Source organism: Lithobates pipiens, unplaced genomic scaffold, assembly GCF_037356315.1.
Source record: "Lithobates pipiens isolate NorthernLeopardFrog02 unplaced genomic scaffold, aLitPip1_a1.2 Scaffold_19, whole genome shotgun sequence".
Lineage (NCBI taxonomy): Eukaryota > Metazoa > Chordata > Amphibia > Anura > Ranidae > Lithobates > Lithobates pipiens.
Genome location: NW_027507764.1, coordinates 259,110,561 through 259,124,652, shown reverse-complemented (window position 1 = coordinate 259,124,652; position 14,092 = coordinate 259,110,561). Strand labels below are relative to the sequence as shown.

Below are 14,092 nucleotides of genomic sequence, written 5' to 3'. Positions count from 1 at the left end.
TCAAAAAAAGAACATGAGCTTCTTTGGGGCAGATTACAATAGTTTTTCTGCTTTTTAAATTGGTGACCTGTACAAAATCGCAGTAAAAATGCACAACTTTGAAAGCTCGGTGTGAATGCAGCCTTAGAAGTTAGTTTCCACATATCCGTTTAGGCTGTATGGATTGACTGGAGTGCTGGCGATCTTCTTTCTCCCCTGTGGAGACCAGCATGATTGACTTCCTGGTTATTCAGTGGTCCATCTGTTTTGGTAAGTGAGCAATTTGCCTACTGGTGGAGGGATGGTCACTAGGGATGAGCTCTGGCATGTTTGCACACTCCACGCGCAGAGCCCGCCAGGAATTCAGCGCAGCGCTGCACTAATCACAGGCAGTGAGACATTGCCTGATCTCTGCAGCCGCGCATCGGGGCAATGTCTCACTGCCTGTGATTAGCGCAGTGCTGCACCGACTTCCTGGCGGGCTCTGCACGTGGACCATGCGAACACACCGGAGCTCATCCTTAATGGTCACACAATAGCTATTGGATTGGATCATTACTCTCACATGGTTATTCCTACCAAGCTCTGGGATCTTTGGTTCCCCACTGGACTTTTACACTTTGGACTTTTTGTTTTGGTTTTAACTTTGCAGGACATTATTGTGCTGCACTTATCTTATATTGAGCTTATATTCTTTATTGTTCCATGTCATTTATTAAATAACTCAATTTAGACCTTACCACAATAGCTCCAAAGTTAAAGTATTCACTTAAAGGCCAATTGCCTATTTTTTTGTAGAGCTCTGTCAGCTTTAACTTGTCTAAATGTGATCAGTTTTTTTTTCCTAAAACAAGCCCCACAACCTGTCAGCATACTGGATGCAGGTGCTGTTGGGCGTAATTTTTTTGCCTGGATCCTTTGGTTTTACAATCAAGGGATGCTGGACAGGAGGCGATTGACAGTGTCATGAACTGACTGAGCAAATTTTAGTCTGTTCATCAGAAACCAAATTTAATTCCATGTATGGTAAGCTTCATCTCAGATGCAAGCTGGGATGCTCAATAGTTTTGCTTTTTCATGCATGGATAACTATGTTCAGTCATGTGACATTACAATTCATACAACCTAGTACAGACGACAATGAAAACAAAAATATTATATTCAAAATGGTTTCTAAAATAAAAGCTTCCTTATGCAGCTCTAAAATTATGGATGGACTGCAGAAATAGTGTACACTGCAGCTTATTCATTTAAAGAAAATAATCTATAGTGTATTTATGTGAAAACTGTCATAATGTATTTATATACCGTTTGTTAAGTTTTAAACTTTCTTCTGCCTTTACTGCATAACAAAATCTGAATAATCAGAAAACCACCACAGGCCATATCGCTTTTACGTGCAACGTAACCGACAGGTATGTCAACTGATGCAAGACAGGAAGATAAATGTCAGGTTTAAAATTCTTGCACTTTAATATCGCTGCATAAAAGGAAGTACAATTTTCATAAAGAAAGTACAATTTAATTCCATCAAAGCATATACCCAAATGAAAAAAAGAGAAGACAGCAGCATCTAAATTATACACTTTTATTATTTTTACATAGGTCATTTTTATTGCATATTCTAGTGATGATGCTTCTGTTTAAACTGAAGCCCACAATATCCACAAGTTCCAGATTTTGTTTCTTTGTCCTGAGAGAAAAAAAAAAAAAAAAACAACACTTTATACATATGCTGTATTATCATTGTACACAGTTTAAAAAAAATATAAATCCATTAGAGATATATATATATATATATATATATATATATATCTTCAGCTGGGTTAATACATATGCATTTTAAAATCATTGATAGGTACAAAAATGTTTATGAAATCTGTTTTCAGTTACCGGTTTGTGAAAGCATCTGATAAAATCAACCTAAGACCTGTCACGGCCCATGCCATCATAAGGGATATTGCTCATCCCTCGTGATTGCAATAAAGTTAATGCAAAAAAAAAAAAAAAAAAAAAATCTGAATGCGAATGTGCACATAAGTCCCAAACACATACGTAAACGGTGTTCACATCATACTTGTGAGATATCACCATGAACATCCGAGCCAAAGCAATAATTCTAGCACCAGACCTCCTGTGTAACTCTAAGCTGGTAACCTGTAAAGGCTTTTCAAATCTCACCTATGGAGCATTTAATATAATGTAGTTTGCCGTCATTCCAAAGGTGTGCAGAATTTTAAAACGTGACATGTTTGGCATCTATTTACGTGGCATAACATCTTTGTGTTTACTAACATTCATTAAGGCTCGGTTCACACAGGGGCGACTGCGATCCGACTTGAGGTCGCCCCTAGTCGCCTCAGGTCGGACAACATTTAAAAATCAATGTAAGTGAATGAGAGCTGTCTTAATGCACGCTACTAAAGTCGCCTCAGACTTCAAAAGAAGTTCCTGTACTACTTCAATCTGACTTGTAGGCGACTTGTACCCATTGATTTCAATGGAGGTCACCTCCAAGTCGGATCTCTGTCTATACGGAGGAGACTTTGACAGAATTATTAGCTCTGAAGGGGGAACTCCACGCCAAATTTCTGAAAAAAATTTGGCGTGGGTTCCCCCTCCGAGAGCATACCAGGCCCTTAGGTCTGGTATGGATTCCAAGGGGGAACCCCCTACGCCAAAAAAACGGCGTGGGGGTCCCCCCCAGATCCACACCAGACCCTTATCCGAGCACGCTACCCGGCTGGCCAGGAAAGGGGGTGGGGACGAGCGAGCGCCCCTCCCCCCTCCTGAGCCGTACCAGGCCGCGTGCCCTCAACATGGGGGGGTGCCTTGGGGGAGGGGGGCGTGCGGCCCCCCCCACCCCAAAGCACCTTGTCCCCATGTTGATGAGGACAAGGGCCTCTTCCCGACAACCCTGGCCGTTGGTTGTCGGGGTCTGCGGGCGGGGGGCTTATCGGAATCCGGGAGCCCCCTTTAATAAGGGGGCCCCCGGATACCGGCCCCCCCACCCTATGTGAATGAGTATGGGGTACAATGTACCCCTACCCATTCACCTGTAAAACAAAGTAAAAAAAAAAAAAAAACACAACACACAAGATAAAATAATTTATTGCACAGCTCCGGGGGTCTTCCTTCTTCGGGGGTCTTCTCGCCGGACTCCTCCGCTATCTTCTTGTAGCTCTTTTACTAGCGGAGGAGTCCGGCATTCTTCTTCGTCGCCGCGGCCTCTTCTTCCGACTTCGGGGGTCTTGTCCCCCTCTTCGGTTCTTCTGCCGGGCCACCGTGCCTTCTTATAGCTTTTTTACAGGCGGTGGCCCGGTCTTCTGTCGTTGCCGCCGCCGCCTTCCGTTCTTCTTCTCCTGGAGATGTTGACTCGACGCTCTCTCCGGCCACAATGCCAGGGACACGCTGCGCGGGGACTTATATAGGGACAAGGGGTGGTGTCACATGGGTTGATGTCACCTGGCGACAGTCACCATGTGACATCAACCCATGTGACATCTACCCATGTGACATCAACCGATGACCCCGCCCCTTGTCCCTATATAAGTCGCCGTGCAGCGCGTCCCTGGCATTGCGGCCAGAGAGAGCGTCGAGTCAACATCTCCAGGAGGAGAAGAACGGAAGGCGGCGGCGGCGACAGAAGACCGGGCCACCGCCTGTAAAAGAGCTATAAGAAGGCGAGGTGGCCCGGCAGAAGAACCGAAGAGGGGGACAAGACCCCCGAAGTCGGAAGAAGAGGCCGCGGCGACGAAGAAGAATGCCGAACTCCTCCGCTAGTAAAAGAGCTACAAGAAGATAGCGGAGGAGTCCGGCGAGAAGACCCCCGAAGACGGAAGACCCCCGAAGCTGTGCAATAAGTTATTTTATCTTGTGTGTTGTGTTTTTTTTTTACTTTATTTTACAGGTGAATGGGTAGGGGTACATTGTACCCCATACTCATTCACATAGGGTGGGGGGCCGGTATCCGGGGGCCCCCTTATTAAAGGGGGCTCCCGGATTCCGATAAGCCCCCCGGCGGCAGACCCCGACAACCAACGGACAGGGTTGTCGGGAAGAGGCCCTTGTCCTCATCAACATGGGGACAAGGTGCTTTGGGGTGGGGGGGCCGCATGCCCCCCTCCCCCAAGGCACCCCCCATGTTGAGGGCACGCGGCCTGGTACGGCTCAGGAGGGGGGGCTGCCCGCTCATCCCCACCCCCTTTCCTGGCCGGCCAGGTAGCGTGCTCGGATAAGGGTCTGGTGTGGATCTGGGGGGGACCCCCATGCCGTTTTTTCGGCGTAGGGGGTTCTCCTTGGAATCCATACCAGACCTAAGGGCCTGGTATGCTCTCGGAGGGGGAACCCACGCCAATTTTTTTTCAGAAATTTGGCGTGGAGTTCCCCCTTCAGAGCTCATTCTCTGATTGGCCACGGCAAAAGTCGCCTGGCCTGGGGCGACTTACGCCCCAGGTCGTGTCTAAAAGTCGTGTTCAAGTCTAGGGCTGCAACTAACGATTATTTTCATAATCGATTAGTTGGCCGATTATTGTTTCGATTAATCGGTTAATATCCATAAAAAAAAAGTGTGGTGTATAATTTAGTTAATATGTAAAGTTTAAAAAAAAAAGGCAATTTATTCTTAAATATCTCTATGCAGTAGTAAATATAAATAACCAACTATATGGTTAGGGAGCAAAATATCTAATCCACTCTGAGAATAACAGACAGAAGAGATATACTGTATATACTATTAGAGGAGATATACTGTATATACTATTAGAGGAGAGATATACTGTATATACCGATACTATTAGAAGAGATATACTGTATATACTATTAGAGGAGAGATATACTGTATATACTATTAGAGGCTATATACTGTATATACTATTAGAGGAGAGATATAATGTATATACTATTAGAAGGGATATACTGTATAAACTATTAGAGGAGAGATATAGTGTATATACTATTAGAGGAGAGATATACTGTATATACTATTTGAAGACTGATATAGTGTATATACTATTAGAGGAGAGATATACTATTAAAGGGTCAATCTAGTAAATATCATCAGACTCATTAACTTTAACCCCATTATGTTAGTGGCCGATTAATCGATTATGAAAATAGTAATCGATTAATTTCATAATCGATTAGTTGCCGATTAATCGATTAGTTGTTTCAGCCCTATTCAAGTCGTCTCCAAGTTGCCTCACAAAGTCGTCCTGAAGTCGTGTCGCCCCTGTGTGAACCGAGCCTAAAGTAAATTCTTACCAAAAATTCGATTCTGAAAAACTGTTGCAAAAATATTGTGTGGCATAAAAAAAAATTGCAACACCCACCATTTTATTCTTAAAGCTGAACTCCAACTTTCTTTTCACTAGAACTGAATGGAATAATTAGTCCCAGCATAGATCAAAGCTCTGTACCACGTTGCTCTGTTGCCTGCAGATCCCCTGATATTCTGGGTTTAGTTGAGGCTTTGTACCACGTGATATTCTGCATGTAGACTGAGGGCCTTCCAGCCACTTTCTGCTCAATCTCTAGCCTAGAACACACCCCTCTGTAGTCTTTCAGAGTCTACAAATGATGCAACTTCCTTTATAGCTCTGATGGTGGGTGGCAAATACATCCTAATTAGCATTCAGTATCGCTCAGTCCCACCCACAGAAGAAGTTCAAACCTTCCAAGTACCACCTCACAGATCACAGCATTATTTAAATAGGAAACTCCTGCATGCATAGCCTGTTCTGATAGTTAGCTGTGCTGCTGGACAGGATTGAATGAATTACAATTAAAAGTCAATCCTGCACCATTAAATATGCGGACCAGTGTGAGAGTCCCACCCCTCAGATCCCACCCTCCAAGAACGCTGCTCTCTGTGATCTGACCCCATCAACTCCCAGAACTGGTACAAGTGACTCCCATAGCCTAAACTACAGAGGCTCAAAGCATGATGGGACATATAGTATCAGGACTGGTAAAGGAAGGAAACAGGAAGTTTAGAGAACTTTGAAATACAGCCTGCAGAAGGAGTGACATCACAGACACACGAACTTGCTTTTTACAGCTAAATAAGGTAAGATACAAATAAAATGACAGTGGGGTTGTGATTCATTTACATGCACAATGCATCTGTTTTGGGGAGGAAAAGCTGGAGTTCTGCTTTAAACATTTGCACAATATTGTGTGTATAATACACACACAAAACACCTGGGTTCATGTCAGAACAGGGAGAACTATGACTAACAGAGGGAGAGCGAGTCCTCTGCACCTACTATTACTGAAATAAAAACTTCAGCATGCATTTGTCACAGCAACCGATTACTAGTTATCCCTCTTTTTACCACTCTTAGAACGCTTGATGGCGCCCCTTAGGTTCTCTCTACTTTGATCATCACCTACAGCTTAATCCTGTATTTTTTTAAGGGTACCCCTTAGTGGAACAGGAAAGGATCGAGCAAAAAAAAAAAAAGCATGTAAATTTTTAATTTTTTTTAAATCAACATTTTCTAAAGTTAAGTGCTAGCGTCCCCTGAAGATGTGCATTAAATGCATTGGTGCAGGAGCTACACGCTGGCATGGGCCGTGACAGGTCCGAGACTGGTTTGATTACCGTATTAATCGGCGTATAACACGCACTTTTTCCCCCCTTAAAAGCAGGGGAAAATCGTGGGTGCGTGTTATACGCCGATCCCCCGAAAATGCTGAGCCTCTGGGCGGCTTTCAGCCGCCTTCGGCTCTTCAAGGCGGCCGAAAGCTGGCGAGAAGAGCCGAAGGCCCGCCGAGAACTACCGCACGCCACCGAGATACACATCCGGCTCTGTATCTTGGCAGCGGCATTTAAAAAAAATGAAAAAAACAAATAGCAAATAAAATAGACAAGGCTGCAATGGGGGACAAGGCCGCAATGGTGGACAAGGCCGCATAAGGCCGCAATGGTGGACAAGGCCACATAAGGCCGCAATGGTGGACAAGGCCACATAAGGCCGCAATGGTGGACAAGGCCACATAAGGCCGCAATGGTGGACAAGGCCACATAAGGGCGCAATGGTGGACAAGGCCACATAAGGGCGCAATGGTGGACAAGGCCACATAAGGGCGCAATGGTGGACAAGGCCACATAAGGCCGCAATGGTGGACAAGGCCGCATAAGGCCGCAATGGTGGACAAGGCCGCAATGGTGGACAAATAAATGTAAGTTTTTTTTTCCCCCCAAAGTGCTCATGCACACGGACGTTTTAAAAAACTGGCTGCAAAGCTAGCTCCGACGCCTGAAAAAAATCGGCGTTAAAAACGCGATTTTTACCGCGTTTTGCATTGGCGTTTTTGTGCGTTTTTTAGCGTTAGCGTTAAGTAGCGTTTTTAAAGAAACACATCTCTTGGCTATAGCGCTCAGAAAACAAAGAAAATATGTTGCGCGTTTATGCGCGTTTTCCCACGATTCGCATTTTTACAGCTCTAGCTCCGCGCCACGGAACGCACTGGTCCTGGGTTTTTTTTACAGCTTAAAAACGCCTATGCCATTTGCAGCTCAAAAACGCCTAGGTGGGCATGAAGCCATAGACTAATATGGACAGGCGTTTTTAAGCTTCAAAAAACGCTCAAAAAAGCGGCTGTAAAAACGTCCGTGTGCATGAGGCCTTAAACTTCCCTCCTAAAAGTTTTTTTCCTTAAAATTCCCTCCTAAACTTGGGGTGCGTGTTATACGCCGATAAATACGGTAGATGCTTTTATCAGCTGGTAACTGAAAACAGATTTCATAAACATTGCATGCTTGGAACTGGTAAATACACTTATTTGTCATGACAATCATTTTACTGTTTGGATGAAGCCTTTTGCTTTATGTGGAATCTATACACAGATTTCGCTTTTTTGCATTGGACTTCATTTACATCCATTTATTTTTATTATAATTTGTGTGGATATTGTGGATGCTTTTTGCACAAAATGAATGCTGTGTTAATAGCACATGCTTTAAGTTTGTATTATTCTATATTTGGAGGTGCTAAATTGTTTTCTTTGTACATTTTCTAAAACACTTATGGGAGAAAAAAAAAAAAAAAAAATATATATATATATATATATATCTTCACTAGTAATAAGCATTATACATCCAGTACACTATTCTTTTAAAGGCAGTATTGTTTCATTTAGCTGCGGGAATGGGACTTACCTTTCCAGCTCGCCAGGATAGAGAACACAGTTAAAGCCTTTAAATAGTAGGTCAGGATATACATTTCTCACATACAGATGTCTCTACTGGCTCAACATTAACCTCTCACTCAATGAAGGATAACGCTTCAATGAGAGACAGCAGCTTGTTGCTACCAAACCCCAATGTAGATAAGCAGGTTGTTGCTAGTATGCAGCGTAGCAGCTGTAATTCCACTCTCAAATTCCTGATCTGCATGCTGTTATGAATACTTTCTGGCAGACTGGCCCACGCCAGAGACGGGCAACTAGCAATTTTGTATTTATCTCAGTGCAAATGTCCTTCAAATTAAAGCTGAGCACACAGGTGGTGCATGCCCAAAATCAGAAAGAAGGTGACAGCACCCAAAAAATGATCATTTTGAGCCATAAGGAAGTATTTACCACTGCTTTTTAACTGCTTAAGGACCAGTCGCCACAGTTGTACTGCTGCAATGTGGCCGCTTCCCGCGAATCTCCGTCCTTGTACGTCGGCTTGTAGATGGCGATTTGTGGCCACGCACGTGCCGCTGGAGGAGGTACGTGTGCATGCCCACTGGCCAGCCAGCCACCCGCGACAGTTCCCCGCAGTGACAGAACGAGGATATGGCTGTGTAAACAAAGCAAATCGGCGTTCTAACAGGGGAGATCATACAGATCCTGCCTTTCTGCTATGCAGGAAGACAGATCTGTGCTTTCCCCAGTCACATAGTACCCCATATAGTTAGCACACTGATGGAACACATTTAACCCCTTGATCGCTCCTGCTGTTAACCCCTTCCCTCCCATTAATACAATAACAGTGCATATTTTTAGCACTGATCACTGTAATAATGTCACTGGTCTTCCCCCACCCCCCACCAAAAAAAAGTGTCAAAAATGTCAGTTAGGTGTCTGATCTGTCCGCCGCAATGTCGAAGTACCGCTAAAAATCACTGATCACTGTCATTACTAGTAAAAATAAAATGAAAATGGCATAAATTTATCCCGTTTTGTAGAAGCGATAACATTTGCGCAAACCAATCCATATACGCTTATTGCAATTTTTTTTTTTTTTTTACTAAAAATTTGTAGAATGCATATTAGCTTAAAACTGATCAAGAAATTTGTTTGTTTTTTCTGGGAATTTATTATGGCAAAAATTCAAATTTTTTTTTTTTCAAATACCACCAAAAGAAAGCTCTATTTGTGGGAAAAAGGGACATCCATTTTGTTTGTGTACAGCATCACATGACCACGCAATCGTCAGTTAAAGCGACGCAGTGCGGTATCGCAAAAAATGGTCTGGTCATTAAGGGGGAAAATTTTCCGGTCCTTAAGGGGTTAAAGTGTAACTGTACATTTGGTGCTATTACACTTCTATTTTATCTGTTTTTTTACCCAAGCCCCTCCATCAGTCCTTTACTCGCCTGTGTTAATCTGGTGAGAAATATCACCACCAAGGCAGCACAGCCACTAATCAAAATCCTCTGATCTGGGCCAGTGAATATACAGTAAAACTTCCATTTTATTTTCTGGAGAGCTTGCACTCCTTTGTAGCACAGAGTATGAATTCCAAACTGGACTGAGACTCATGTGCAGACCCAGCTAAGAAGTAAAACCTAATTGGTGATGCAGTTATGCATCAATGATGCTATTAACTTTTTCTTATGTATTTTATAGCACAGGTGCTCTTTATTAAGATCACAGCAATGCATCTCCTTTCCAACTTAAAGACAACAGACAACCAAAGGAAAAATCTCCAAGCTCTACTTGTCGACCAGCTTGCTCAGTGTGTCCCTGTACCTTTAAGGAGCGGTGGGCTGCCTCCAGTCCATCTGCACTCCATCTACCACATCAGAATGCACGTCCTTCCATTGTGGAGTCTCATTAGTCAGAGATAGGAACTACAGATACCAGGGTGCCTTGGCGGGCCTGTAACTTACGCATGCATTTGCAAATGTGTGCGGACTAAACCCTGTTTTTAATGCATACTATTAGACAGGTTCATTTGGTCGGTCGCAAGCTGGCCGGCAAGTAGAGCTTGGATTTTTCATTGGTTGTTTTTTTGCCCTCCAAAAGCTCCTTGCTGTAAGGCCAGTAGCTCACTTTTTGTACCCTTTCCAACTTACCAAGTTGATGTATACTTTAGGATGACCCAAAGCTCCACCTCCTCCATCGCACGATACAACTCGGTTTTCCGATTCATTAATAGGCTGTTCCGCAATCAGGTTAAGAGCAAACTGCTCATTCACCTACAAAAGACAAAAAACACTGTCAAATGGATGAAATCCCATATGGCTTTTTAAGGCAAGACAGATGCTGAGCAGTTTGTAACAACCCATGATCTAATGCCTAAAATTACCTTCCAAGTAACAAAATATAAAACTCATTAACCTTATATTTAAAAGCCAAGTTCGTATGAACCCAGTTCCTGTGGTAGTGAGCTTTTAAATATATAAAATTATTTAATACCACTAGAACAGCCTCATATTAGACAACAGTCATGAACATAACTCTTAGTATCTTCTATTTGCACAGGATAAGTTTCTGTCTTCTTATGGGGGTATTCCTAATAGGTGCATTAAAATGATGTACTGTTTCCATCTGCTCATGCTGATGGATAAGACAGCTAACCGCACATAGGCTGTGTTACAGTTTAAAGTAATGTGATGTCTCAGTGACTGACAACACAAATACCTTCCAGGTTACTCTGGCAGACATCAAGGCACCGACTGTGGCAGCTGAAAGACCCCATCTTCCTACTTTGTGGGATGGCCATGCGATGCCTTGACACTTCTGAATGACAAAAAGGCCATACTACTGTCACTTAATGCACGGCACTCAAGGCATGGATGACCTTATTATTAATGCTTGGTCTCTGAAAATCAATCCTACCGGAGAAATACACACGCATTCTCTCTAGCAGATAAATGAGTAGGGATGAGAAATAAAGCATTTACTGTGCTTCAAGAAAAATACTAAGTGGGCAACAAATAGCTCAGCACAGGATCTGCATTATGCATCACTTTCATCTGATAACTCCAAAATAGATTATTTTGGTTACGATATAGATTGAGAAAATTAATTATATATATATATATATTTATATATATTAGACACACACACACTTGAAAAAGAATCCTTACTCCCTGACATTTTGCACATTTTGTCATGATGTTACAAACGTAAATGTATTTTATTGGGATTTTATGTGATGGACCAACACAAAGTGGCACATAATTGTGACGTGGAAGGAAAATGATAAATGGTTTTCAAATGTTTTTACAAATAAATGTCTGAAAAGTATGCCATGCATACTGTATTCAGCCCCTTCACTCGGATACCCCTAACTGAAATCTCATGGAACCAATTGCCTTCAGAAGTCACTAATTTGTAAATAGAGTCCACCTGTGTGTAATTTAATCTCGGTATAAATACGGCTGTTCTGTGAAGCCATCAGAGGTTTGTTAGAGAACTTTAGTAAATAAACAGCATCATGAATGCCAAGGAACACACCAGACATATCAGGGAAAAAGTTGGAGAAGTTTAAAGCAGGGTTACGTTATAAATAAAACATATCCCAAGCTTTTAACATCTCACTGAGCACTATTGAATCCACCATTCAAAAATGGAAAGAGTATGGCACAACTGCAAACCTACTAAGACATGGCCGTCCATCGAAACTGACAGGCTGGGCAAGGAGAACATTAATCAGAGAAGCAGCCAAGAGGTCCATGGTAACTCAGGAAGAGCTGCAGAGATCTACAGCTCAGGTGGGAGAATCCGTCCACAAGACAATGATTAGTTGTGCATTCCACAAACCTGGCCTTTATAGAAGAGTGGCAATAAGAAAGCCATTGTTGAAAGAAAGCCATAACATAAGAAGTCCCGTTTGCAGTTTGCACGAAGCTATGTGGGGGACACAGCGAACATTCGGAAGAAGGTGCTCTGGTCAGATGAGACCAAAATTTTACGTTCTGGCCTAAAAGCAAAAACGCTATGTGTGACGGAAAACTAACACTGCACATCACCTTGAACACACTATTCCCGCCATGGAACATGGTGGGGGCAGCATCATGTTGTGCTTTTCATCAGCAAGGAAAAGGAAGCTGGTCAGTTGATTGGAAGATGGATGGAGCCAAATACAGGGCAATCTTAGAAGAAAACATGTTAGTCTGCAAAAGACTTGAGACTGGGGCAGAGGTTCACGTTCCAGCAGGAGAACGACCCTAAACATACAGCCAGAGCGACAATGGACTGGTTTAGATCAAAGCATGCTCATGTGTTAGAATGGCCCAGTCAAAGTCCAGACCTAAATCCAATTGAGAATCTGTGGCAAGACTTGAAAATTGTTGTACAGACGCTCTCCATCCAATTTGACAGAGCGTGAGCCATTTTGCAAAAAAAGGGCAAAAATTCACTCTAGATGTGCAAAGCAGGTAGTGACATACCCAAAAAGACTTGCAGCTGCAATTGCAATGAAAGGTGGTTCTACAAAAGTATTAACTCAGGGGGGCTGAACACAAATGCACACCACACTTTTCACAGACTTGTAAAAATATTTGAAAACCATTTATCATTTTCCTTCCACTTCACAATTATGTTCCACTTTGTATTGGTCTATCACATAAAATACATTTGTACTTGGAGTCTTTATGCAAGATCGAGTAAGAACATGATAAAGGAACATGAGTAAGTGACCTAGAGTGTTCCAAAAGTCAAGTGGTCAGTACGCCTCGAAGGGGCCAAAAATAAAGACAGTAGGATAAATCAGCCAACAGGTTTATTTAAGGTAACATTATATCCGTCAGCCAAATGCCTGAAAGCTGGAGACATCTCAATTTGTGGGTCTGGAACATATCTGGAGAAACACGCAGAGTTCCATCTGTCCAATTTTTTGATAATGTGGGGCGTGACGCCCTGATCAGAAGCTACAGAAGCCGCTCCTATACTGAAGGAGTGCCCAGAAAACACTGCCAGGTTTAACCCCAGGTTGGTCAATAATGTGCAGCAAGGTTTGATAAATTGTGACGCCGTGAGGAGAGCATTAGGGAACTATCCCTTGGTTTATCTCTGATCAGCTGGTCTAATACTGCCACGGGGCACCAATTACTGCCCATCTTGAAAAACCTGATGTCCATGCCGGCCCCAAACTTCTGCATCTTACATGTACTCAAATGTAGCTGGAAATGATCTGGATGTCTAACCAACTGGCTAACTGTGAGCACATAGGAACTTGGACCGGTGCATGTGAACTCACCCGGCCTGAGGAACCCATAGAACGCGAAGTATATGGCTGCTTTGAGGACCATGCTGACCATCCTCCCTAAAAGGTGACCTAGTCAGCAACTTCGACAAGCCCTGGAAAATGTGACTACTCCTCCGAATCCCTCTCAGAATGGCTTTGACGGAATGGGCCAAAAAGATGGATGGTCTATTTTGGTTCTGTAAGGCAGGGCTTGACAAATTTTCTTGGAATCTAGGAGCCAGCTAAAAAAAGTTAGGAGCCAGGTCCGTGACGGCGATCCGGACCTGTCCGTGGCCTGACATGGAGACGAGTGAGGGGAAGATGCGCCCCCCCCCCCCCACCTGTCTCCAAGTCATTGCCCATAACTCTTAGAGGGACATTTTATTTATTTATTTCAAATGACAATTTTTTTTAAATTGCATAGTGTAAATATGACATCTGAGGTCTCTCTGACCCCAGATCTCATATTTAAGAGGACCTGTCATGCTTTTTTCTATTACAAGGGATTTTTACATTCCTTGTAAGAGGAATAAAAGTGACAATTTTTTTTTTAAAAGAACAGTGAAAAAAATAAAAATAAAAAGTTAAAATAAGAAAAACTTTTTTTTTTTTTTAAATGCGCCCTGTCCCGCCAAGCTTGCGTGCAGAAGTGAACGCATATGTGAGTAGCGCCCACATATGAAAGTGGTGTTCAAACCACAC

At 43.0% G+C, this 14,092-nt stretch overlaps 1 protein-coding gene across 1 annotated transcript in view; it reads right to left on the bottom strand.

The window, feature by feature from the left end:
* Window positions 1-1,553: 1,553 nt before the first annotated feature.
* NDUFS6 (NADH:ubiquinone oxidoreductase subunit S6) overlaps window positions 1,554-14,092 on the bottom strand; it is a 43,870-nt gene continuing 31,331 nt past the window's right edge. The window contains exons 3-4 of the mRNA XM_077491935.1: window positions 10,272-10,394; window positions 1,554-1,672 (exon numbers count right to left, since the gene is read on the bottom strand). Of these exons, the coding sequence (XP_077348061.1) occupies window positions 1,604-1,672; window positions 10,272-10,394 (192 nt within the window). The 3' untranslated portion in view covers window positions 1,554-1,603. The remainder of the gene's footprint in view (window positions 1,673-10,271; window positions 10,395-14,092) is intronic.